Here is a 27,754-nt window from a genome sequence, read left to right on the forward strand (position 1 = left end):
AGGCAATGCTATAAAGACACAGATTCTTCCATAGAGGAAAGGCACTTTCAAAACATAATTTAGAAGAGAGCATGTATATTCTGAGAATATCCTCATGTGAAAGAAGGAGTATCAGAGATTAGCATTTCTTTCTTTTTTTTTGTAGTGTAATTACACAAGTCATTGTATTTTCCGTAGGGAAATGAGTTATAATAGTAGAGAGAACTCCTAATCCTAAACTCAAAGTTTTGTGGTTTCAAACTTTTTTTGACTGATCCAATGTAAAAAAACAGATGAGCTGAATCAAGTTCATGAAATGTTGCTTGTACTCGGCACACTAATGTACCCTAATATTTTCTGTCTTAATTCATTAGATACTACACATGACCTTTTGAATTTGAATTTATGTCACATAAATGGGATCAGTATAGTTAAACAAAAGTGGCTCAAGCAGATGTGTATTCCCACATCAAAACATGAGTCCTGGGAATTGGAGGTCCTTTTATTTGCTTATAAGATAACCTTTGTTCTATCTCCACTCTAGTCTGGCTATCTAATCTTTAAAGGATATGATATTGTGCTTAACTTTAAAGATAGAAGTACTTATATCAGTATTGGTTAGAACATAAAATCTCAAATTTATTCTTTCTCCTCAATATTTCTCATCTATTGTGAAAGAAAAAAAATACAGGATTACCTAAAGGACCATTCTTTTTCTCCAGATACTTAAAAAGTTTTTCTTGGATTTAGCCAGATCCCCAGAGAAGTATATTCCTATATCAGTTTTCTACCCTTGTAGAATTTCTTAGGTGTTAAGCCACTAGACCACACTGGAAGAGTGTGTAACCAAATGTCACTTATTGCAGTTCATTAAGGATGTTGTTCATTCTTTGTGATCATCTTAAGAATCTTGACTTGAAGGAGAATTTGCTCTTTTGTGTTAGGAATACTATTTTTCTTTATTATCTATTTGTGTGTGTGTGTGTGTGTGTGTGTGTGTGTGTGTTAGGGATACTGATTCATGTAATAGATCATGTTGCCCTTTTATATAGTGAAAATTTTGAGCCTACATTTTCTTTGCTGACCTCATTATGCTGTCCCTCTCATCTCCCCCCAGTGAATTACTTTTCTATTAGCTCTAATTTTCTTGTATATGTAAAAAATTTTATATCCTATATGCTACTTCAAGTTTTTATAGAAATAAATATTTATAATTAGCTATTGTTAAAACTAAACTTTAAAAGCCAAATTAACTTGTTAGAATAGAAAAATAAGATTATATTATTATAAATTTGATAGTTTTTGTGATTTGGTTGTTTTTAAAAATTATATTAATCAACATTTATTGTTAAAAGTATGTTTAGCTTTATTTTACATAATTAAATTAACTTTATGCACTGTTGCTTTTAAAACAATATTTTTGGGCATTAATATAAAATGCATTTGGAGAATAAATAAACCTTGTAAATCCCTCAGATCTTTTTGGTATGAGGTTGACTAAACTACCAAGTATTTGAATTAAAATGTTTTTAGTTATTTCAATCTAACAATGGCGATATATCATAAAAGATAAGTTTCATCAGTAGTATGTCAGCATTTTAATTACATAAAATCGTATTCTATTTAGAGCTTTTTAATTTTCTTTTTTCTTCTCTTCTCTTCTCTTCTCTTCTCTTCTCTTCTCTTCTCTTCTCTTCTCTTCTCTTCTCTTTCTTTTCTTTCTTGCAGGAGCCATGCTAACATTCTCTGTATTGTTCCAATTTTAGTATATATACTGCTGAAGCAAGCACAGCTTTTGTATTTTTTAGACTAGCCTTAAAATTTCTGAAATAAATTTTCAAGTTTTGAGTTCAATGTCACTTGCCATACAACTGTGTTTTTTCGTTTAGCTGAAATAAGTGTATCATGTTGGAGATACATTATAATAATTTTTGTTGAAAATATTATATTTGAAGGGAAAATTTAATTATTATAAGTTGTTATTTAAGTGATTTATATACTTAGATCTCTTTATACATTATTAACATGTTTCAAAATATCTAAATGCCTTAAGTTTTACATTTTAAATACTTAAAAAATGATCTAAACATTCTAAAAACTGAGAATTATTTAATGAAACAGGTTTAGTTGTAAAAATGTCTTAATAAAATATGAATTTTTCAGTTATAGAATTGAATAAAAATGTCAACCTTATTGTGAAATTTGGAATTAAAATTAATTCAAGAAATGGATAAGAGATAGTGACCATTTTAGTTAGAGAAAAGGTCTCTGATATTTTAAACATTGCCTAAAGTTAATAAATAATTTGTTTATGATAAAACCATAAGACTCTGTTCATATTTCTGAACATGATATAGATAGCATGTTTAAATACAGAACTCTAGTGATCATTGTTAGTATATATAAAAAGCATGTTTTTGGAAAACTATAGTGTCAACCCTGTGCTACTTTCTTAAATGTACACAATGTAACCTTTCTCAATGATTTAGGATTATTTCAAGGTTGAGGAATTTTAGATAATAATGAGAATTATTTCAAGTGAAATTATTTTGAAAGCCTCATCTTCCCTTTACCTCCATGTCCCTGGAATTTATCTTGAATAATTCTCCAATGTTAATTTACGTTCTGTGTTACTTTCTCAACAGAATGATCATGTATGTCATTCATACTTCTGGTAAATAGTTGTTCAATGACTTCTCTAATCTATCTTTTAGTTTGGAATAATGTTTTTAAGTTCACATATAAAATAGCAATCTGTTTCCTATAAACATTAATAAAGTTTGCTAGAATCATCCCTGTTCTTAGAATGGAACAGAATTATAATTATATATGCCCCTACGTATCATCTATATTCAGTAAAATTTAACATTTTGATATATTCTTACAGGGTTCATGCTTGAACCAGATCCAGAGCATAGACCTGATATATTTCAAGTGTCCTATTTTGCATTTAAATTTGCCAAAAAGGATTGTCCGATCTCCAATATCAATGTAAGTAGTTTCTAAAGTAGGATATGAATTGAAAATACATTTTATCATGTGTGCAGATACGTGTGTTTGTGTATGTGAAGGTATACACTTTGAGTACTTGTTTTATGACAAGTGATCTGCTACTGTGTTTGTGAGTATAGTTTTTGTATAAAGTCACATTTCTGAAACTATGTCCTGAGGTGTCCTGGAGAACTGCAGCAAACTCAAGAGGATATTTTGCATTTTCAAGGGAACACAATGACATTTGTCTGACATAGCACAGACTTCTTTTATCAAGTTGTTTAAGCTTAACCATTTAATAAACAGACACTAAGTGCTCTCTTAAAGACAAAAATTTGGGAAAGTTGGTTGTGAAAAGTAGATGCATGGTAAACGGAGAGATCTGAATTTAATTCTGTTGTTTTTTTGGGGAGGTTACCTGATATACATTTTTTTTTTCATCTATAAAGCAAGATAGTAATTACAAAGATTACAACTAATGTAAAATCTAGTGCTGAGTCCATGGAAAGAGCTTATATGGAAATAGCGCATATCGTTTGAAGTTTTATTCACTATGTGCACACTACATTAACTTCAGATAAATGATGTATGACAAGTCTCTGGTAATTTTAATAAGGTTGCTAGTTGTTACTGATTTTAAGCCGTTTTCAACTTTATAAAGAACATTCTGGCCTGATTTGCTTGTACATGTTTCCCTTATGTATAATTTAATCTACCTATGAAGAAAAAGGAAGGAATGTGGTACCTTTCCTTTTTTGTTTTTTAAGGTCCTTAATGTATCAAACGTAATGTTTTCTATGTTGAAGCTGAAATCATGCAGTTCTAACATTCAATAAAGAAAATAGTTTTATTTGAAATTTTACTATGGATTTTTAGCTCTCCATTCATCTAATATTTACTGATTTCTGTTATAATCCAAACATGGGGCGTAAACACTAGTGAAGCCTTCTGTCTTCATTTTCTAGATCTTATGCTGAGTGTCATGAAAATTATCTGTAGTATTTGTAAACACTTTTTTATACTTATTTACTTCTTTTTCTTTTTTTAAAATTTTTTATTTATATATAACAGTGGAGTGCATTATAATTCTTATTACATATATAGAGCAAAACTTTTCATATCTCTGGTTGTATACGTAGTGTATTGGTGTGAACCAATTCGTGTCTTCATACATGTACTTTGAATAATAATGATCATCACATTCAACCATCATTAATTACCCCATGCCCCCTCCTTTCCCCTATATACTTCTTTTTCTAAAGTACAAAATAATCTTTGATTTATAATCTTTGTAGTATTATCTTTATTTTTACCCAAATGACATTTGTATAACATGTAGTGATATTTGCAGATTATATCTGGGAAATATAATGTGGTTAATTTGGGACGTGAAAATAAATGGTATCTCATACAAAGTATTTTGTATTGTTTTGTTTTGTTTTTGAGGTACTGGGGATTAAACCCAGGGCCTTAGCTGATCGGCAAGTGCTTTACCACTAAGCTACATCCCAGCCCTCACAAACAGCATAAATTCAATAATATGTCCATAGCTTAAAAACAAACTTGTTAAAATTAAAAACCAAAATGAAAATTTTTGTTTTTGTTTTTTTCTTTCAAGAACTCTTCTGTTCCTTCAGCTCTTCCTGAACCATTGACCGCTAGTGAAGCAGCTGCTAGAAAAAGCCAAACAAAAACCAGGTAGGCAAAACTATGTTTGCTGAAATGAAAAAGGCATTTTGGTGGGGGTAGCTACAGTTCTTATTTAAATTTTAGCAAATGTCATTGATTAAATGTCATCCTCCCACAAAAAAAATAAAAAAAAAAGGACGTGTTACTTATTGCATGTGGTGTAGATAACAAGTACAAAATAAGGTTTAAAATATTATATCCAGGATTTGATATCGCTCTTACCTGAACTGTCCACTCTCATTAATAAATATGTGAATTTTTAACTGATGATGCTACAGTGGGTCTTTTTTGTGGGGGATGGGTGGTGAGATCATTATCTTCATAACATGGCAGCCCTAATTTAGACATTTTATGTTTCAAATTTGTAGCTAATATGCTTTTTAAAATACTTAAATATAAAATTTATAGGCAACTAGAAAATATATGTATTTTGTAGAATTTATAGTGGGTGGTTATAACTGTTAACATGTTGTAAGGCTGTTAAAGTATTATGTTTTGAAATGTATTTTTAAGTTGTTTACTGCATTTATAAGTTTAAAATATATTGTGTAGATTAAGAGCTGAAACTGTTAGTGATGATATTTTCTCTGCTTTTTATTTTAACTTAAAAGTTAATAAGCAGGACTATGTCTTAGGTTATCAGACAGGTATAATATTGCATTTGGGGAGTTTTCTTAGTCATAGCTTTTTGTATTGTTCTCACTTAGTTAAATTATTTGACATAAAATACAAAAATATATTTGTTAAATATCCTTTACATAAAAGGCATAGATATTGGAAATGTAAAGAAAAATAAGCAGTTTTTATTCCCAAGAATTTCTAATTGTAAACAGTTAGTTGTAAACTGATGGATAGCAGAACATTCTGAGAGTAGGGAGGAAGGGAAAGACTGGGAGCTGGGAGAATAAGAGCACAAAAGGAATGCTTTCCCTGAGGGTGGGCCTTTCCTTGAAGAATGAGTAGTCAGTCACCTGAAGGGGTGAGAGTGCAAATAAAACAGACAATTGAGGCCAGAAGAATGGCTCTTATGACACTACAAGGATGGAGAATAAGAGAACAGATTCAGGAGTGGTGGGGAATGAATAAATTGGTAGGTAAATGTCAGTCATAAGCAACTTTGTTTATATGTCATGGCTCAGAATTTTGGATTTTGGCCTTTCATCCTCCAGTCAACTCTGTTGTTTGGCACTTGGTTGTAAGATAGGTTGTGTGATTTTTTACTTAGAAATGTCAAAGTATCATTCATGAATGGCTTTTTTTTTAAAAAAAAATATGGCACCCTAAAAATATATTCACTCATTTGAATTTCAAAATATTCTCTGGAGGGAGATGAAGGAATGAATATAGCTAATTCATAGAAATCCAGTATGACCACCAGTTTGTCTTAACTATAATGTAGCTTTAATGAGCAGCCATTGTTATAGTTGAGTGGTAATTATGAATTAAGACTGGTCAGTTGGATTTTTATTGTCACTTTAAAAATTTATTAATAATTAAATTAAGAAAATATCAATAATTAAATCCTTAGGAAGGTAGGTACAAATTTTTAAAGAAACGAGTCAAATGAAGAGTGATGATTTGAGTATCTTTTCATTATGACATAAAAGTTATAGCTATATTACAAGCAAATGAAATAATGCCATTAAAATGTGCAGTATTTAACCTGTTTTAAACATTATGCAATGTATACACATATTGAAACATAACATGGTAATCCATTAAAATATATTTTTATGTCTATGTATCATTTAAAAATTGCTATGTTTATTTATAGTATGGTGAATCTGTTCATTATACATCTCAAAATATAAGGTTCATTGGTGCTTATTGGTCATTAAGATAAATTTACTCTTAATGAAAAACTTAAAATCTAAAGTATATAAAGCTTAATATTAAAATTTAGATTTTTTTCACGTAAACGTCATATTTTGGGGAGAGGAATCTTAATTTTATTTTTGCTGAGGTTTTAAATGCTAGGCAAGTGCTCTAACAATGAACTACATTCCCAGCCCAGGGAAAAGAATCTTTAAATAAGCTTTTATAGGTGTTAGTAGCCATCTGCCCTGTCTTTAGTCTGTGACCCTCTTTGCTTTACTTCTCAGAAGCTCCCTTCTGCCTCCCCAAACTTGGCATGTGCTCTTGGGACTGCTAAACATATAAAAGTCATATGACATGTATACCTCAAAGATGGAAATGCTTCCTCTCTTGGCAGATGGAAACATTGAAGCAGGAAAGAGAGTCTGCTTTTGGAAGATTGTTCAGGTGATAGTGAGGAAGAAAGAAAAGAAGGGAAGCAGAGGAAACAGCACTGTGACTGTTGTAATAGTACAAGTGAGTCAGTGTAGCAGGGGCAGTGCAGTAATTACTTTCGTTTTTTTGTGTATTCATTTTGACTAATTTGTTTTGGCATTTTCTTCCTATTCACACAGAATGCTATTTCTTTTTCAGAGTTTGATAAGATAAAATTTATTTTAAAAATTTAATCTCTAATTTCTACTTGAAGTCATTTTTAGTCAAATTAAAGGTGGAATTATCCTTTATGCAACTCTTGGCAGTACTATTTTGGCATTGATCACTTTCACTGTCTTATATTTTGTTGTGTTTTCACCAACATATAACATACCTTTCTAAGTGCTTTGCTGAATATTGGTCAAGTATAATAGTATATTGATAAAATAAACTGTGAGACATTAGATTGTAGAAATAATTCAGACTATTAATAAGCTTTTCAGAGGTTCTACCATGCTTTATTTGTGTTATGCCTCTAAAGAGTGGTTTGGATCAGCAATATGGCAAACTCAAGTTTGGTCTACATTACTCACTTAAGAAATAAATGGAGAGTTAGACAGAAAGATTATGTATTTTTCCCAAATTTCTTGAGATTAGGGAGTGTAAGATTGATTTTAGTGTTAAATCCCATAATTTGAACTCATAAGTATTTCATTATAAAAATGACATATAATTGATTATATATAAAAATGATCTTTTATTACCTTGGTTCAGTTTTCATATGACACGTATCATACCCATCCCTTCTAATTAAACTAAGTGTTATTTTTAGAAGATAGCACAAATATAATACATTTCTATAGTTTTCCAAATTTTTGATTCAATTTTATTTTCTTTGTTCTTGGAAAGATAACTGTTAACAGGGCTCCCTCTTGTGGTATGTAGAGATATTAGGAAATAGCTGTAACTTGTGCAGTTGTAGATTGGGTTTCTTCAACTGCAGTAACTCTGTGCTTTCATGTGTAGTTAGAATTTTTAAGTATTAAATTACTTAAAATGTGGTAAAGAATTTAGTTCAGATATTTTGTGGAAAATCCTGTTGGACAGAGAATATCTGGCCTTATTAAAAAGTTTTTGAGTTTTTATACTGAATTTTTAGAAAGCAAAGTTGATAATCATATAAATAAAGATTTTACTTGACTTTTTCAAGAAAAAAAAGCAAATGTCTGTCTTCTCATCTATTGTCTCTTGTTTTCAAAATTGTGCTTATCTCTTGTCCACCCACATCTGAAGTCCTAAACTAACTCCTAGAAGCAAAAGTTTTATATAGTTTCCATTTAGAGTTATAAGTAAAGCAAACTTGAAGATTAAAGAAGTTGAATGTGAGCAGGGTCTCTACCTGTTGAAAGTGTTGGCTTCTTTTGTTTTATATGCTCTAGGGTGTAGTCTTTTCTTTCTTATGCCTTGAGTCCAGGCTAGGGAAGATTATTTCTTGTTTCTCTTCAAAGAGTTGGCTCACAGTTTTGTCAAAAACATTATAAGAAGGTTTCTGTTTTGTTTTCCTTTCAATCTCATTTCATCTCCTTAACAGTAATCTTTGGGAGTATACTCTTTCTGCCAGTTTCAACTGCAGACCTTGATGGTAGTGTACTATTTACTTTCCTGTCTTCACTAAAAACGTAGTCTTTGGGAGTAAGATTTAGGAAGAAGCCAAGAGGACTGACATGATCATCTGTAATAATTAAATGCATCTGTTGAAGTAGATACTTTACAGAAAAAATAGTAAGAAATAAGCCCAATATTTGTAATAAAATGTGTTCTTCTATTTTAGAATAACAGATACCATTGGACCAACAGAAACCTCAATTGCACCAAGACAAAGACCAAAGGCCAACTCTACTACTGCCACTCCCAGTGTACTGACCATTCAAAGTTCAGCAACCCCTGTTAAAGTCCCTGCTCCTAGTGAATTTGGTAACCACAGACCAAAAGGTAATGCAGCTTTTATAGTCAATGGAAATAAACCTTAGATGGTTTGATTTTCAAGAGGCATAAAGTACCAGTAAAAAAATAGATAATAATATATCAAAAAACTTTGTGCTGATATCTAATAGACTCAATTATTTTTCTTAAGGTTTTCTGAAGGCAAAGAAAAGTTACTGGCAATGTAAAAGTATAATATGAAAAGCTCAAAATTTTCCTTGATTCTAATACAAACTCTTATCCCTAGAGATAGGTGAATTGATAATAAAGTTCAAGAATATAGAGAGTTCTGTGTTGTATTGGAAAGGAGGTGGTTGACTCTCTGGTCTTTGAAAGCTATGTATCTTTCTTTGCTTTGAATCTATAGCCTTGGTGAAGGAACCATGTGCACATTACAACATAAGAACTGGTATTTTAGTTTGATTTTGAGAATTGTTTTTCTAATCTAAAACATCTCCTAAGTATTTTGGTAATGTGGTACTTAAAACAGTTTTTCTCACTAAGGAAATATTCCTGACTGATGAAGTACATTTAATCTTAATCTCTCAAGGGTCTGGGGGATATAATGAAGACTTATCTCAAAGATAACTCCAGTTTACACTTCCATTTTATAACAAGCTTGTGTTTTGTTTTTAAATGTTAAATGTTTTCATTTAGAATACTCTCAATGGTTCAAAGCCTGCATTTTGAATGAATCTATGTTGAGTCTTATTTCTCTCATTTTTCTTTAGTAATATATCTTATAAAAATACTAGTACTTATAGGATTATTAGAAGGCTTAAATGACTGGTTAATGTAATGCCTGGTACAGAATATGCCCTTAAGAAATATTAATCATTAGACACTCTTATTACTATTAAGTCAAATATATGGTGAGGGAAGATAATGTTTATTTTTATATTACCTGGCATATTGCTACATATCTATGTGGTAATCAGGTACACCAATTAGAGTAGTGTCCTATGGGAAAGGAAAGGTAATGGGAAAGGGAAGAAATGTTCATTCACATTTCACCATTTCTTAGCCTCACTGCTGTTCTCTTGTGTAAAATGAGGACAGCAAGTATTGTTCCTATTCTGAGGAGTAAATAGAAGGTGTATGTTATATAGAAAAATTCTATCTCAATAAACATTCATTGATCTTTTTCCTACTGTTTTGGTTTGGAGACCTTATTAGTTTTATTTATCACATATCAGAGTTCCCTGGCAAAAGGCCAACTAGAAACACATTTGTGCTAGAACAAGTCAGATTTCTTTCTTACAAATCACGGGGAACTGTGAGGTAGCATTTGAAAAAACATTTTCAGAATTTGGACTTGTTTTGGATAATTTTGGGAAGGAGTTAAGGAAGTGGGATTCTATCCAGAAGCCTGGGCACGATATGGTTTAGGTATCAAATCTTATCCTGAAGGAGAGAATCTAAAGCCTCAATTGGTTACAGAGTAGCAGTCAAATGAGGCAAGACAGAGGGACCTTGGGTTATTTTTGTGGTTTGGACAAAGTTCATGATTCTGTTTGTGTTCAGATATGAATATAGAGTGGTTTTGTGTCTTAATCTTTCCTAGACACAGAGTAGTAACCTTATCTGATGTTAAGTGTTTTATGAAATAAACCAACATGTAAGCACTAAGACCCAGCTGTGAGGGCCAGGCCTGTTCCTGATATAATGAGCTACATTTCTCTTATATTTGCTTCCAGCTTAAGTTGGAAAAATTATGCTTTTTCCCCTCCCATATAAGCTCCTTTTTAACATTTCCTCCTCTTCTGGAAATCATATAGAAAGAAACACATATAAGAAAAGAAAGTAAAAAAAGTATGTTTTTTTACTTTTTTTTTGTTTTCTCTTAAAATATGCAAATAATACAGAAATATTCAGAGGGAAATATAATTCTCCTTTTTTAAACTTAGAGCATATAGTTGTACATAATAATTGGGTTCATTTTGACAAAAACATAAATGCAAGGAATTTAATTTCAGTCTCCATTCCTCCCACTTTTCCTCCCGTCCTTCTATTTTTTTCTACTCTACTGATCTTCCTTTGTTCCTTTATTTATTTAGTTTATTTAATATGTGTGTGTGTGTGGGGGTGTGTGTGTATATATATACATATACAAAGGGGAAATTCCCTTTGGTACATTTGTGTATTCATATAACATGATTTTATCAAATTCATTGCATATTTCCTTTGCTTTCCCATCCTTCCTCCTTCCCTCTTGTTCTCCCTTCTACCCCATTGATCTTCCCTATGTATCTATGATATTATTTCTTCCCCCCTCACCTTCTTTAGCTCTGGTTTCCACTTATTAGAGGAAACATTTGGCTTGTGATTTTCTGAAATGTAACTTATTTCACTTAGCATGATGTCCTCCATTTCCATCTGTTTATCAGCAAATGCAATTAATTCATTCTTTATGGCTGAGGAAAACTCCATTGTGTATACTATACCACATTCTCTTGATCAATATTCATTTATTCAAGGGAATCTGGATTGATTCCTTAATTTGGCTCTTGTGAATCTGGACTGATGCCTTAATTTGGCTGCTATAAACATCGATGTGACTGTATCACTATAGTTAGTATGTTGACTTTAGTTCTTTTGAGTAAATGCCAAGGAGTGGGATAGCTGGGTCTTATGGTAATTCTTTTCCTACTAATTTTGAGGAATCTCCATACCACTTTCCAGAGTGTTTACATTAATTTGCAGTCCTACCAACAATGTATCAGGGTTTCCTCTCGCATCCTTGCCTGTTTTCTTGATAATTGCCATTATATTATGTAAGTCTCCTTTTTTTCATCCCAGAGCTAACCAGAAGTAGTTCAGTGTGCATTCTCTTATATTCTTATGTGATATATATTGATACAAGTAATTTATGTTGTCATTGACTTCAGTGAATTCATACCATATACATTTCTCTGGCAAGTTGATTTTTTCCTCTTAATATATTTTGGAAAGCTTCTTGGCTCATCATTGCATAAAGAATTACCAAGTAATTCTTAATAGGTATGTGATATTTTATACCATAAATATACGAAGGCTTGTATAACCATTTACATTATTTCCTATATTTTCTGTTACTAATAGTGTTGCAGTGAATATCCTTACATCCCATTCTTTAATAACATTAGAACATTTCTCTAAAGAAGGTATTAGGAAGTTTTTTTTTTAAATTTTGTTTACATACTTCTAAATTGCCATCCAAAAAACTCCAGAAATTTACACTGATATCAACAGTGTCAGTCTCATTCCTATTCTTGCCAATGCTTAATGATAGAAGTTTTTAAAAATGTTTTCTTATTGTTAGGTAAAACATTTTTATTGCATTTTAATATTCCTGATTAATAATACACTTTCATCTGTTCATGTTTTTCTTCTATGAATTAACTGTTCCAATTTTCCATGAGATTGTTTTCTTTTTATTGCTCTGAATATTTATTTTTATTCTGAACATTAAGTCTTTGACTTTTTGCCAAATACATTATAAATCTTTTCTTCCATTTTTGCCATTCATCTTTAGATTTGTGAATATACATTGAGACATAGGAAAGACAAAATTTTACAAGGTCAGTTTTACACTTTTCATTTTTCTGCATTTTGTAATGTATTTCAAAGAAATTTTTTCCATTTTTTTTTTTAAGTGCTGATACTTTTTTGTTGTTGTTGTTGTTAATAGTGGTGTTTGTTTTCTGCAGTTAGCTTTTCAGTCTTCCTGGAATTTATTTTAGGGTATAGCATGGAGAAAGGACTAAGTTGAGTTTTTTTTTTTTTTCAGTTTTCTGTAGTGCCATTTATTAATTAGTACAGTATTGTATATTCTTTCTATTCTTTCTCTCTGTTTTGAAATGCCACATTCATCATAATCTAACTTTCCATATTGTTTCCTTACCTCTATACTGTAGAGTAGAATCCTGCTTGGAGGTACAAGCCATCTGGGAAAATAAAAAGGCTGAAATAATCAGCAAGAAATGAAGACAAAACCAGAAGTTAGATTTAAAACGGGGGCACCTGATGAGTCTTCCAGCCCTGATAGGAACTGGAACTGAACAACTGAAAAAGGCCCCAATTCTTTATTTAAGGGGGGAAGTACATCAAAGGCAGGGATAAGGTTTCAGTGTGGCAGGGATCTTGCAGTCAACAGGTTGTTTGGTGCTTGGTAGGCTATGCCCATTGGTAGGTTATGCCCTTTGATTCTAGTGCTTTAAGCTAAAGTAGGACACCAGTGTGATATGGGAAATTTCATCCAGGAGTTCCTAGAAAAACAGCTTCCCTGCCTTAATGGCTCAAACAATATCCATAGTTCATACAGGGCTCTCAACACTGTATCATTGAATTGTTTTTTTAATGCCTCTTCCACAACTTTCTAGTTTTGATAAATCTAATCAGACAAGTAGACTAACATCCTTCTCTAAAATTTTCTTCTGTATGAATTTTAAAGAAAGCCTCTCAAATTACAAAATATAATTTTAAAATATTATTTAAATCCAATGACATACTGAATTTGGAGGAAATTCACGTTTTAATTTTTGATCATTATACCCATCCATATTACTAATTCTTTTATTAATTCTAATAGATTTTAGTTGTTTATCTTGAATTTTTTTGAGAGGGAGAATCCCTTTTTGATAATGATTTGCCTTTTTCTTATGATTATTTATACATTTACTGTTTTCTTTTATCTTATAGCACTGGATAAATTAAATTCCCTTAATATTAAATAGCAATGTTGATAGTTTACATTCTTGTCATTCTCTTTTAATAAGAATGCTCCAGGTTTTATGTCTTCCCTGTGTTTCTGTTTTTTATTTATTTTCAAAGTCTGGTAGATGAAGTTTTTCTTTATTCCTAGCTTATAATTTTTTTTTTTTTTAGAGTTAGGAATGAATTGCTTTTCTCCCCTCCAATATTTGTTGATAAATGGTATTATTTTCTCCTTTGATGTGTTATTTATTATGTTATTACATTTTTGGATAGTAAAGCCTTTTTGCCTAAATGGGATAAACCATACTTTTGTTCTTTGGGTAAACTGTTGGCCTTGTGTTGGATCCTTTCCTTTATGTTTTTAAATGATTTTCTGAAAAAGAGGTATTGTTTCTTCAAAATGTGTTAGAACTGAGTGAATTTAAATGAATTGTTACTGTTTAAAAATCCAGAATTTATTTTACTTTTAAATTATTTTTGTGGTGCTGGCGATTGAACTCAAGGCCTTGCACATGCCTTGCAAGTGCTATACCACTGAGCTACATTCTGTACCTAGAGGTAAAATTTTGATCACATTTTCAGTTCATTTAATTTTCATTGATTTACTATAATTTTTCACCATTTGCTATAATTTACATATATTTTTAAAATGTCCAATTTATTTAGATTTTCAAATTTAGATAAAATTATAGATAGCAATTGTATGATGTCTTTTAATTACTTTAAGTCTGTAGTATGTTGATTCCCTCACTTCTAATATTTATTTGGTGAGAGTTGCCTAGAGCTTTACCTCTTTTTATTAATCATTTCTTTTCTTCCTTTCTTACCTTTTCTTTCTTTTCTTTTTGGTACTGGGGATGCACAGGGCTTTGCACAGGCTAGGTAAGTGCTCTAACACTTATCTACGTCCCCAGCCCTGTTGGTCTTTTCAAAGAGCCAATGACTAGCTTTTGGTTTTATTTATTAATTTCATGTTATGGTTTCTTTTTTATTATTATTTTATACCTTGTCATTAATTCAATCCTTCTACATTCTTGGACTTATTTTCATTTGGTTATTTTATTTTTCAGTTTTCTTGTTTTCGTGTAAACATTTAAGGCTAATTTTTTTTCTTGAGTACTGCTAGTGTTTTGTTTTATAGATTTTGCTATGTTGTATTGTCATCTCTTTAAAAATTAAAAAAATTCAGATACGAATTTCTCTTGATCTTTAAGTTATTCCAGTGGCAGTTGTTAAATTTTCAGTAGGAATAATATTTATAGTTAAAGTTTATTGCTCTGTAGGCAAGACTGTGTTTATTTTATCTTGGGTTTATTGCTTTGTAGCCAAGATCTTGGCCTGTGTTTAATGATTAAATCAAGAGATATATAATGAAGCCCTACTATGTCTTAGGTACTAGGCTGAATCAGTGGTCAAAATAAGACCTTGACAACTGTTATGTAGCCTGTGTTTTGTGGGAGATAGGAATAGAGTTGGAGAGAAGAATGAATTTTGCCTTTGAAAATGAATTAACTACCACTTTTGAGTTTGTTGACCATATACCTGCTTCAGTTTATGTATAGATACTATCTGTCTTTGTAGAGAATGTGTGATCTGTGTCTTGATACACAAATTATATATTAGATCAATTTTGTATATTCAGAGTTTCTCGGTCTTTATTTTTATTTGATTTGTTAGCAGATTCACTTAACTTATCTGAGTCTTTGTTTCATCATTTGCAAAATGGGGAATTATAGTGTGATTGATTATGATGTACTTGAAGAAACAGTTGTTTTCATGTAAAATTGTAATGTTGTTTGTGGATTCTCTGGTGCTCTGTGACTTTGGATGGAGGATCAAGGGCTTTCTGCTGCCTGATGATACTAAAGAAAAATCAGTTAGTGAGGTGAGAAGTGATCTCACAGTCCTTACATGAAGATCCTTGGTTTGTGATTGGACTCCCTTATGAGCCTTCTCCAGCTGGACTTCACAGCTCTGAAAAATGATTGTATAGTTTAGGAGTGTAACTTTTAATTCTCTTTCCATTGGAAAGAAATAACATTTAAAAGATCAATGGTAATTTGGTCTGGATGGTGTGTAATTTTTCTTCATTTTCTTCCTTAAATTTTTATAAATATTTTCAAGAAAAACATAGACCTGAATTTTTCTTAAAATTAGAAGAATTAGAAATAGAAAGCTCTTTTCATGGAGGTTCTGAACTTAGGCCTGAGGAAGTTGGAATATATTAACTGATGAAAAAGAATCCTTCTCTCTTCGTATTCTACCCTTTTCTGCCTTGGAATTGAACAGTTATTTTAGTCAGGCTTCCCTCACCATAACAGAATACCTGAGATAACTAACTTAATAAGAGAAAGGGTTTGTTATGACTTGTAGTTTTAGAGGTTCTGGTTCATGTTTGAATGGACCCATTGCTTTTTAAGTCTTTGATGAGGGTGCCCATGGTAATGAATTTTCCTTTGTCTAATTCAGTGAACTTCTGTTGGTCCCTTACCTGACTTACTATGAGTTAGCATCTGCATGTCAGAGAAAACATTTGGCCTTTGGTTTTTTGGGATTGGCTTATTTTATTTAGTATGATAGTGCCCAGTTCCATCCATTCACTTGCAAATATCATAATTCCATTCTTCTTTATTGTTGAGTAATATTCCATTGTGTATACTACATTTTCTTTATCCATTCATCTGTTGAAGGGCACCCAGGTTGGTTCCATAGCTTAGCTATTGTGAATTGAGCTGCTATAAACATTGATTTGGCTGCATCACTGTAGTATGCTGGTTTTAAGTCTTTTGTGTATATGCCAAAGAGTGGGATAACTGGGTCAAATGGTGGTTCCAGTCCAGGTTTTCTGAGGAATTCCCATTAATGCTTTCCAGAGTAGTTGCACCAATTCTCAGTCTCACCACCAATGCATGAGTGAACCTTTTTCCCAACATCCTTGCCAACATTTATTGTTACTTTTGTTTTTGATAATTGCCATTCTGACTGGAATGATATAGAATCACAGTATACTTCTAATATGCATTTCTCTAATTGCTAGAGATGTTGAACATTTTTTCATATTGTTGAACATTCATATTTCTTCTTCTGGGAAGTGCCTGTTCAGTTCCTTTGCCCATTTATTGGTTGGGTTATTTTATTTTATTTTTTCAGTGTTTTTGAGTTCATTATATATCCAGGAGATTAATGCTCTATATGAAGTGCAGGTGGCAAAGATTTTTCTCCCATTCTGTAGGGTCTCCCTTCATATTCTTGATTGTTTCCTTTGCAATGAAGAAGGTTTTTAGTTTGATACCATTCCATTTATTGATTCTCACTTTCACTTCTTGTTCTTTAGGAGTCTTATTGAGGAATTTGGCTCCCAAACTTGTATGATGGAGAGTTGGGCCTACTTTTTCTTCTAGTGGGTTCAGATCTCTGGTCTCACATCTAGGTTCTTGATCCACATTGAGTTGAGTTTTGTGCTACATATGAATTTCTAGTTTTACCAGCACCATGTGTTGAAGAGGCTATCTTTCCTCCAGTGTATGTTTATGGCACCTTTGTCTAGTATAGGATCATTTTTCAATGTGGGTTTGTCTTTGTGTTTTCTATTCTTTCATGTCTGTTTTGGTGCCAATACTATGCTGTTTTTCTTACTTTGGATCCATAGTATAATTGAATATGTGGTATTGTGATGCTTCCTGCTTTACTTTTCTTGCTAAGGATTGCTTTGGCTATTCTGGGCCTCTTGTTTTTCCAAATGAATTTTACAACTGTATTTTCTATTTCTATGAAGAACATCATTGGAATTTTAATAGGAATTGCATTAAATCAGCATAGTGCTTTTGGTAGTAGGGCCATTTGACAATATGAATTGTGCCTATCCATGAATGTGGGAGATCTCTTTATCTTCTAAGGTCTTTTTCAATTTCTTTCTTTAGTGTTCTGTAGTTTTCATTGTAGAGGTATTTTACCTCTTTTATTAGATTTATTCCCAAGAATTTTATGATTTTTTTTGAGGCTAATGTGAATGGAATAGTTTTTCTAATTTCTCTTTCAGCTGATTCATTGCTGATGCATAGGAACACAATTGACTTATAGGTATTTTATATCCTACTACTTAGCTGAATTCATTTATGAGTTCTGAAAGTTTTCTGGTGGAATTTTTTGGTCTGCTAAATATAGAATCATGTCATTGGCAAATAGGGGTAGTTTGAACTCTTCTTTTCCTATTTGTACCCCTTTAATTTCTTTCTTTTGCCTACTTGCTCTGGCTAGGGTTTCAAGGACTGTGTTGAGCAGATGCTTTAAATTTTTCTCCATTTCGAATGATGTTGGCCTTGGGTTTAATGTATATAGTTTTTAGAATGTTGACGTATCTTCATATTACTCACTAGTTTTTTTACTGTTTTGAACATAAATGGATTCTGTATTTTTTCAGGTGCCTTTTCTGCATATATTGAGAAAAATCATGTGATTCTTGTCTTTAAGTGTATTAATGTGATGAATTATGTTTATTGATTTCCATATATTGAACCAACCTTGCATCCCTGGGATGAACCTCACTTCATCATGATGCACTGTCTTTTTTAATGTTTTGTATGAGATTTGCCAGCATTTTATTAACAATTTTTGCATCTGTATTCATCAGGGATATTGTTCTGAAGTTTTCTATCCTTGATGTATTTTGTCTGGTTTTGGTATCAGGATGATGCTTTGGAAGGGTTCCCTCCTTTTCTATTTTATGAAATAATTGGAGGAGGATTGGTGTTAGTTTTTCTTGGAAGGTCTAGTCCTGGGCTTTTCTTATTGGTATGCTTTTGATGGTATTTTCAGTTTCATTGCTTGAAATTTACCTATTTAAATTTTGTATGCCCTCCTAATTGAATTTGGGTGGGTCATATTTTTGTGGAAACTTATTGACGTCTTCAAGATTTTCTATTTGAGTGGAGTATAAATTTTCAAAATAGTTCTGATTATTGTCTGTATTTCAGTAGTATCTGCGGTAATGTTTCCTTTTTGTCACTTTTTAAAAATGTATTAATTTTAGTTTTATTCTTTTTCTCTTTGTTAGCTTGGCTAAAGGTTTATGAATTTTATTTATTTTTTCAAAGAACCAACATTTTGTTGATTTTTTTTTAAATTTGTTTCAGTTTCATTGATTTTGGCTGTGATTTTAATTATTTCCTCTCTTCTACTGCTTTTGGTGTTGATTTATTCCCTTTCTAGAGATGTTATTTACTTGGTGACTTTCTATTCTTTTAATGAATGACTGTAATGCAAACTTTCCTCTTAAAACCACCTTCATAATGTCCCAAAGATTTTGAAATGTTGTGTTGCTTTTCTCATTTATCTCTAAGTATTTTTTTATATCAGCCCTGATTTCTTCAGCTGTCTATTGGTCACTTAATAGCATATTATTTAGTCTCCAGGTATTAGAGTAGCTTCTATTTTTTATTTTATCATTGATTTCTAATTTCGTTCCATTATGATAGAATGCAAGGTTTCTCCCTCCCTCCCCTCCTCCCCTCTCTCTCCTGTATTTGCTGAAAATTGCTTTGTGGCCCAAGATATGGTTTATTTTAGAGAAGGATCCATGTGCTGCTGAGAAGAAAGTGTATTCAGTCATTGATAGATGAAATATTCTATATGTATCTAATAAGTCTAAATTATTGATTGTATTTTTTAGTTCTATAGCTTTTTAAATTTGTTTTTATTTGGTGGATCTATCCAGTAGTGAGAGAGTTGTGTTAAAGTCACTCTGTGTTACTGTGTTGTCTATTTGATTCCAAAATTGAGCAGGGTTTGTTTAATGTATGTAGGTAGATGGTCTTTGGTTTGGGGCATAAATATTTACGATTGTTATATCTTGTTGATGTGTAATTCCCTTACACATATGAAATGCCCTTATTTGTCTCTTTGGATTAACTTTGGCTTGAAGTTCACTGTATCTGATATGAAGATAGAAACCTCTGCTTGTTAATGAGATTCATGTAAATAATATATTTTTTCCTATCCTTTTATCTTCAATCTATGGATATATCTTTGCTTATGAGGTGAGTCTCTTGGAGACAGCATATTGTTGGATCTTGTTCTTTTATACAGTCTGCCAGCCTGTTTCTTTTGATTGATGAGTTTAAGCCATTTACATTCAATGTTTGACTTCAAGTTTGAAGGAAATGAGTTTCAATTGGTGTAAAATGACATTCTGAACTGATAGAATTCTATTGGCAAGGGAACATAGTCATAATAGTACGTGATATTTTGAGATATGTAGAATAAACTTTTTCTTGGTGTGTTCATGGAGAGATGAAACTTAAAACACAAAATGTTTCTAACATTCTAAATCATTTGGGTTGCAGTTGATTAAATCAAGTTTTCCAGGCTCTTAAAGTTCCAGGAAATAATTCCGTCAGACAAAGTGCATATGGAAGTTTCTCTTAAATAAGAATATAACTGCCTTAGTTAAATAATTATTGAAATATAGCCATTTATTGAAAATTATTAGTTTGTAAATGTAAGTTTTGAAATCTATCATAGGATCACTGAGACCTGGAAATGACCCTGAAATCTTATTGGGTCAAGGGCCCCCACAGCATCCTCCACAGCAGCATAGAGTACTTCAACAACTACAACAGGGAGATTGGAGATTACAGCAACTTCACTTACAGCACCATCACCCTCACCAGCAGCAACAGCAACATCAGCTACTTCAGGATGCTTATATGCAGCAGGTAGTTCTTTTACTAGTTTAGATCTGGAAGTAGAATTGTGAAATCATGTAGCAGTTGAAAAATCATTGAATTGCTTTTTCGTATTATGGGCATCTTGAACTAGATTCAAGTAAACGTGTTCTTTAATTTCCTGATGATTAAAGAATATGTAGTTAATTTGCATTTGATGAGCTACTTAAGGATACCTTATTAAAAAGGTTGCATCATGGCCTAATGAAGCAGAGAATGTTCAGTTGGTATTCAGGAATAAGCATTGTGATTGGTGATGAATATTATCTGAGGTCTTGTTTTGAGTTCACAGACTATTGTAGACAATGTGTTATTGTTCTTTCCAAAAGTACCATTGTATTAGATTTTTATTTTTATTTTTTTATTTTTTCTAAAATATTTATTTTTCAGTTCTCGGCGGACACAACATCTTTGTATGTGGTGCTGAGGATCGAACCTGGGTTGCACGCATGCCAGGCGAGCACGATACTGCTTGAGCCACAATCCCAGCCCCATATTAGATTTTTAAATTCTTTTTTGTTTTTGTTTTTTTTTTCCTTTTCTTTCTTCCTTTTTTTTTTTTTTTGACGAGGTTGATATAGGGGAAAGAGGAAGCATTTAGAACTGAAAAGGATGTAAGGAAAAAAATGTCCTTCATCTCATCAGAACCAATAGATTTCTAGTTTCATTAAACTTTTAAATTGAACTACTATTACCATCATCACTTTGATTTCCTAAACTATATTTTGATCCAATTACATTCATGACATTTTTCATGGGTGTCACTTTTCTCTAATTATGATTGAGATAGCCAGAGTGGAGGGTAGTAAGTAAATGGTGTTATGGGATGGCCGAAGACACTACTGAAGAGGAGGTGGAGAAGAGTGGGGATTTTCTGTAATGGGTCCTGGTCACAAGTCACTTCAGGGGAATTTGTCAACTGGGAAAAGATGATAAAAATGTTTAGCATTATCATTCTTGCAGGCATCCTAAAATTATGCTGCATATGGTTTTAGTTGAATCTCTGTTGTATTGACAATTTTAAAACCAATTCTAATAAGCATATGTAAATTATAGTCACTCTACAGCTATTTTGTACTGGAGTTTAGACTACTGATATGGTAAAATGAATATTTAAGTAAAGGACTCTGGCATAAAAAATGCATGGATAATATTGATTATTTATTTATTTTTATCTTATAGTATCAGCACGCAATGCATCAACAACATTTACTCCAGCAACAATTTTTAATGCATTCAGTGTATCAGCCTCAACCTCCTGCATCACAGTATCCTACAATGGTAAAGTGTTACATAATTTCTAGAGATTTCTTTCTGGATATGCATTATAATGTTGGAATTCACAGTGTGAATGGGGTTACTCAGAATTTAATAATTCAGAATCAATTCAAGTTATTTAATTGACATGTATTTTATTGAAACAGGTGTATGTTCTCAAGTAGTCATAAACTATTTTGAACTGTGGCTCCCAAGTGTATGGCATATTGTAATTGACAGACAACATACTTCTCTTATAGTTTAAGAGAAATGATCTTTTACGTGATCTTTGCCACGTGTCTCTTTCATTCTGTAAGTGTCAGTTGAATAAAAATGAAATTCAAAGGGAAAGAACATTTGATTCAGAGAATAGTTTGACTTTTTACAGCACCAGCATTCTACTGACTAAGACACTCTCTTGTCTTTTTCTTAAAATATTTAAGGGAGAATTTTTGAATCTGGCCAAGTGAGCTTAGATTCACAAATTCTGAAATAGATAAAATTCCTCCTGCAGTAGTTTTCTAGTAAGAGAGCTGTTCCTTCAAATAAAATTTATTATTTTCTAGGTTTCTGGTTTTGTCGCCAAAGTAAAAAGAAAGAAGGATAGTAAACAAAATCAATGCTGATAGTACTTTATTGACTTGAGCATTGATTTATGTAATATCATTCTTGTTTCAGATGCAGCAGTATCAGCAGACTTTCTTGCAGCAGCAGATGCTAGCTCAACATCAGCAATCCCAACAGCAGGCATCACCTGAATATCTTACCTCCCCTCAAGAGTTTTCACCAGCCTTAGTTTCCTACACTTCATCACTTCCAGCTCAGGTTGGAACCATAATGGATTCATCTTATAATGCTAGGCAAGTATTTTTCTAGTGAATGCAGGATTTAAAACATTGGCTGGGAAAAGGTCTCCACAAGCATCAACTGGGAATTGGGCATGAGAAGCAGTAACATTGGTAGCATAATTGTACTGTGTGTATCTCAAAAGAGTGTGAAAGTACACAGTTTGCTATAGAACAACTCACAACTTCTGTGTGTGTATGAGATAAGAGAGAGAGAGAAAGAAAAAGCAATAGTGATAAATTATTGATTAGGGGGAAATAGAGAAGGAAAGGGGAAAAATGAATTTAATGAAGTGCTTTCCTAAAACAAAACTGGAGTATATGAAATAGGACAGATTTGTCTTAAGTCGAGAGCAGAGCTTAAATGTACAAATCATTATTTGTCATTAGCATACTCTAGTTATAGGTTTTTCTTTCTCACAAAGCATTTTTTTCTTGAATAAATTAATTGCATTGTAAATAGTAAAATTAAAGCATATGCTATGATATTCTAAACTAATTAGAATCAATAAAATATAAACTATGAAATACAAGTAGTAATCTAATAAATTTGCATAATTAGTCCCCCCATAGTGATGATAAGAATGGAATACTTTTCCATATTAAAAATAGGATATTCTGCTTGATATTGTATAGTTTAAGATACTGACGAAGGTATTGTATTAATTAGAATCATTGTGGCAGGGGACTGAGGCCTCCTGTACAAAGTCAGATTAGTGAGCCATCCTGTAAACAGATCATTCAACACCAGCCAATGCAGACTCAGACATAACAGCCTTTCAGCTAAATCACTGCTACATTTCTCACTGGAAGAAAGGGTATAAGATAATAAATGTTTGTTGTTGTTTTAAACTATTAAGTTTTGTGTAATTTACCATGTAGAGACAGATAACTAATATAATAGGGCAATTATATTAGTTAATATGATAGTTAATATAATAGGGCAATTATAAAATGTAAGATAATATATATGTAGAGGATGTTTATTTTAACTTATTGAAATATTATTTGATATTCATACCAAAGATAAATTAACATAGTAGAAGAGGAGGAATTTTAGATTTGGGGAAAAGGGGAAAATCATTCTAAGATAATATTTAGAGACAAACAGTTGTTGCCTTCCACTGATAAGCAGGAACATCTGCTTACAGAGCTCTTTTAAAATTGCTAGAGAAGATGTTATACTCAAAATTAACCTGATATCAAGTAGTATAATAATATCGATGAAGGAACACTGAGGCACCAAACAAATGTAGCTACCTATAGGAAGTTCTGTATTCCTAAGCTCTAGTGGCTATAGTATATAATTGTTTCTACCTATTAAATAATCAGCCCTTTCCTGCTCCATGTTCCCATCCAGTAGTACACAGCTCCATTGGAGAGAGAATAAAATAAGTCCTATATGCATTTGAAGATACTGAATCCAATGTTTCCCAACCTTGGGTATGCAAGATGATTTTGGTGATAAACCAAGTTTTAAAAATTTTAGTAATTAAACAAAAATTAGGGAAAAATATGTATTATAACTATGATTCCATGAGCAGTATTACTAAAAGATAAGATTAAAGTAGGGAATACTGTAGTAATTCAGCTTAATATCTTTTGTACTTTCCAATTAATTTCACTAGACTAATTAATATTTTGATGCTAGTTAACACCAAAAGTTAAAAAAAAACAGTCATGTAATTGATACATTTCTTTCATCAGTATCTTAAGGAATATAGAGCACAATATCCATTTATTTATTTATTGGTACTGGAGATTGAACCAAGGGCCTCAGGCATACTATAGTCCATTAATTCCTATCTTATTTTTAATAAGAACAATTATTTCATTCTTATTACTGGGGACTTATTTCCAGGTATATCATTTTTGGAAATTTATTAAATTATTACTTGCATTTCATAATTTACATTTTAGTACTTCTACTTAGTGTTACATGATTTTATTATTTATAATATTAATAAAGAAAAGTGCTATTTGGAAAAGTAGAAATTGTAATTAGACTAGGAAAAAAACAAAGAGCAGAATTAGATTTTATTCTTGTAGGGAGGAATATCAGAGAACATGTGTGTGTTTGTGTGTTTGTGTTTATTTTTATTTTTTCTTGGGGACTGAATCCAGGACCTTGGGCATTCTAGACTCTACCAATAATCTATATTCCCAGTGCTGGTAGACATAGTTTAATGTGTCTTTGAACTGTAGGTAAGCTGTAGGTTAAGGTAACATACCCTATTGAGTTCAGTCTGCCAGGATTCATCATAGGAATTGGAGGAGTGATTCAAATAGGAAATCAAAAGCTCTGAAAGAAATTTATAGGAGGGAAAATGTTGTTCTTTGAATTTCCCTTTCTCTGACCTATGTTAAGGACTCTGAAAGTCCTTGGAAACAATTTTGGAATAAAGATGGAATTTTGTCACATGGAGGCAGATTTTTAGCCCTTGGCAATATCTAGGTTCTGTTTACTAAGCAAGTGTACTTATAGTTTTTTTTCTTTTCTTCTAGCCTTCAATAATTGTTTAAATATTCTATTCTTGGCACAAATATTCTGAGGGGGCTTGGACTAAGGGATTAAGTGGATGTCTTTTGCTGACTTTTACCTTCTAGGACCTGTGTGGTGGCAAGGACATTGAGCTGCCAAAGGGAAAGTAAACTCAAAGGGATGAGTCAAGGCTTGCAAAATGGAGATACTTGTTTAAACATAGAGACTTTCTCTCCATTGTTAATATTAAAGGGTTTGGATCTGAATTATGTAAGGAATTTGATAGCTTTGTTAAATTGCCTCATTCCTGTGCTGTATTTCCAGGCTGATTGAGGGAGAGGTACCCAGGGATTCTTAAGAAGTCTTTAGACTTACATTTTCCCTTAAAAACCAAGAGGCCTATCTGGCAAATTGCATAGAATCAGTGGTTTTAGGCTCCTGACTCGATAGTTTTGTATTAATGATTGTTTGACTGATATTTGCAATCTAAGTATTGAACTCAGGGCCTTGTATATGCTAAGCAAGCTACCAAAAAGCCATATCCCCAGCCCCAGACTTTAGGTACCTTAAACATCATGAATAATTACATATTTACAGAATAACTGTCTTTCAACTTTAGCTAATTTATTAGTAAGGCAATCCTAAAATTCATCTTTTGTTTGTAGTGAAATTATTGTGGTGTTTCCACATAACCAGGACATGATCGCTATACAGTTATTCTGAAGTAATTTTGGAGTGATACTGCTTGGTATGGTAACAGATTGTCACTTTCCAATTTGTTCACTGTAAGAATAATAACTCATTTATTGACTGCTTGGTTTTCTTTACCAGACCCTGTTCTCTTTATATGTGTATTAAATCATTTAATTTCTTCAGAAATGCTTTGAAGTAGATACTGTCACTCCTTTCCAATAGATGAGGAAGCTGAAGCATAGAGGGGTTAAGGAATACTTTATGTACCTTTTGTAGGTGATTATAGAGCTAGTATGCCTTATGGATTATGGAACTAGTCCGCCTTATAGAGGTGTTTTAGATCCCATACCCTTAACCTGCCATCTCAACTGCAATAAAATTGTATGGTTTTCTAAGCATTTATAAAATACAAACTGGGGCAATGTGAAATTTTTTAAATTCTCATTTTCTTTCTTTTCCCCTCTCAATTATTATAATAGGCCAGTTGCTGAGAAAGAGGCAGTTGCAAATTTTACAAATCAGAAGAACATCAGTAACCCACCTGATATGTCAGGGTGGAATCCTTTTGGAGAGGATAATTTCTCCAAGTTAACAGAAGAGGAACTGTTGGACAGAGAATTTGACCTTCTAAGATCAAGTAAGGGACACTTGAAGGCTTATTTTGCTTCACAGTAAAATAACAGCTCCATAATTTTTCAGCAAGGCCAAAGACTGTTTTGAGGTGGTGTACATTAAATTCTTTTTGTGCATTTGAGGGCAAAATTCAGGCCATCTTCTTTCATATACACTATCAAACTATGTTATTCATATTAGGGATTTATTGCTTTATAGTAGCTATTCAAAACCCAAGATTGCTGAAAGTATGCTGATATTAACACTTTAAAAAACTGCATAACTGTGAATGTTAAATTGAGAACAACTCTAAAAGATGGAAATTTAATGTTGAAATAAAAAGGGAGACATTAGTATCTTACCTTACTAATCATTTTGGAGCTCTGTTTTTTTGCACACTTAATAGAAAATATTGTGGTCTCAGATGCCCTTTGAAAATGCCTGAAAGAAAACATGGGCTAGTTACTACATTATGTTAATGTTTTGTAATGCCCTTTTAATGAGTGGTGACATAAAAGGGCTGCTTTGTTGTCCTGATATGGCAAAAGTTAAATAAATTTTTTTCACTGTAAATCAGATATCTCAATGTTTTTACTTGAAATCATTGCCTTTTCTTAAACTACCTAATATATATGTGAAGCTTCACCATACACACACACACACACACACACACACACATACTTTTTTTTTTTGGCGGGGAAGAAAGTTGTAGGATGTTTTCAGGTTTGCAAAACAGGAACAAAAAACTCACTTCTGGAGGATGTAGATAATTTTCAGATTTCTGAGACTTATACGTTATGTGTGTGCACTGCACACACACAAGTGTGTTTTCCTTTTTGTATGTGAAAAGGTTGAATTGTTCCCAGTTCCTAGTTTCTATATTATTTAGGTAACCGGTGTTATGAATAAATTTAATAGATTAAAATGCTTTGTTCCAAATTAGAATATATTTTATGTACACTTTATAAATGCCTTGCATTCATGTAATAATAGTTGTTTGGGATTTAAATTTGTATTTTACATATTGGTAATATATAATGGAAATTTAATTGATGATTAAATGTAGATATATAAGTGAGTTCTGAGGCCTTATCAAAGGTTTGTTAACTTGGGTAGAACCAATCTTACGTCATTAAAAAAAAAATCTTTTTAAACCACAACTTTTTGTTTGGTATTTTTCCTAGAATTTGTGTTGAGTGACCCCCCCAAACAAGGTTTTAAAAAAGGAAATAAAGTATCTCTTTTGGAGAGATGATAGAGAGTAGCCCAATTATTATAGTGTATAGGATTTTTTTAGAAACAAGGTTTTAATTTTGATGTGTTCTAATAAGGTCTTGCTAAATCAGTATTTGCTACTCCTTGGGTGAATAAACCCTCTTTTAAAATAACAGAATAGGAAAAAATTCTCATTTTTTATCTTACAGAGTATGCTGTTCTATGCTCCTGAGAATTTGTAATGACACCTAACTTTTGTTTGGCATAGGCAGGAATGGTATCTGAATATACCTATATGTGTTCTTTCATAAAAAATTGGGTTTAACTTTAAATTTTTGAACTAGTTATTTATTTTTAAATTT

The 27,754-nt window shown here is 31.9% G+C and overlaps 2 protein-coding genes and 1 non-coding gene across 12 annotated transcripts in view; 1 reads left to right on the plus strand and 2 right to left on the minus strand.

Moving 5' to 3' along the window:
• Positions 1 to 27,754, plus strand: part of Bmp2k (BMP2 inducible kinase) — a 134,567-nt gene that overhangs the window by 69,821 nt on the left and 36,992 nt on the right. For both annotated transcript variants that reach the window (XM_013363745.4, XM_040292252.2), the window contains exons 8-14: positions 2,867 to 2,970; positions 4,589 to 4,668; positions 8,720 to 8,880; positions 20,086 to 20,279; positions 21,471 to 21,569; positions 22,224 to 22,405; positions 26,045 to 26,202. In XM_013363745.4, the coding sequence (XP_013219199.2) occupies positions 2,867 to 2,970; positions 4,589 to 4,668; positions 8,720 to 8,880; positions 20,086 to 20,279; positions 21,471 to 21,569; positions 22,224 to 22,405; positions 26,045 to 26,202 (978 nt within the window). The remainder of the gene's footprint in view (positions 1 to 2,866; positions 2,971 to 4,588; positions 4,669 to 8,719; positions 8,881 to 20,085; positions 20,280 to 21,470; positions 21,570 to 22,223; positions 22,406 to 26,044; positions 26,203 to 27,754) is intronic.
• Paqr3 (progestin and adipoQ receptor family member 3) overlaps positions 1 to 27,754 on the minus strand; it is a 99,632-nt gene that overhangs the window by 10,353 nt on the left and 61,525 nt on the right. For 3 of the 9 annotated variants that reach the window (XR_013425837.1, XR_005736955.2, XM_078021453.1), the window contains 2 exons: positions 26,540 to 26,618; positions 10,673 to 20,302 (listed from right to left, as the gene is read on the minus strand). Coding sequence is in view for 4 of the 9 variants with exons in the window: in XM_078021453.1 (XP_077877579.1) it covers positions 26,548 to 26,618 (71 nt within the window). In the remaining 5 variants the exon portion in view is untranslated. Of the gene's footprint in view, positions 1 to 10,672; positions 20,303 to 21,070; positions 21,208 to 24,782; positions 26,619 to 27,754 lie in introns of those variants that run through there. The other 6 variants (XR_013425839.1, XM_078021450.1, XM_078021452.1 and 3 more) reach the window with 4 other exon arrangements.
• LOC120892467 (U6 spliceosomal RNA) lies at positions 1,664 to 1,769 on the minus strand. The gene has a single exon (XR_005737187.1). It is a non-coding gene; the product is annotated as a U6 spliceosomal RNA (small nuclear RNA).

This window comes from Ictidomys tridecemlineatus, chromosome 9, assembly GCF_052094955.1.
Source record: "Ictidomys tridecemlineatus isolate mIctTri1 chromosome 9, mIctTri1.hap1, whole genome shotgun sequence".
NCBI classification, from domain to species: domain Eukaryota; kingdom Metazoa; phylum Chordata; class Mammalia; order Rodentia; family Sciuridae; genus Ictidomys; species Ictidomys tridecemlineatus.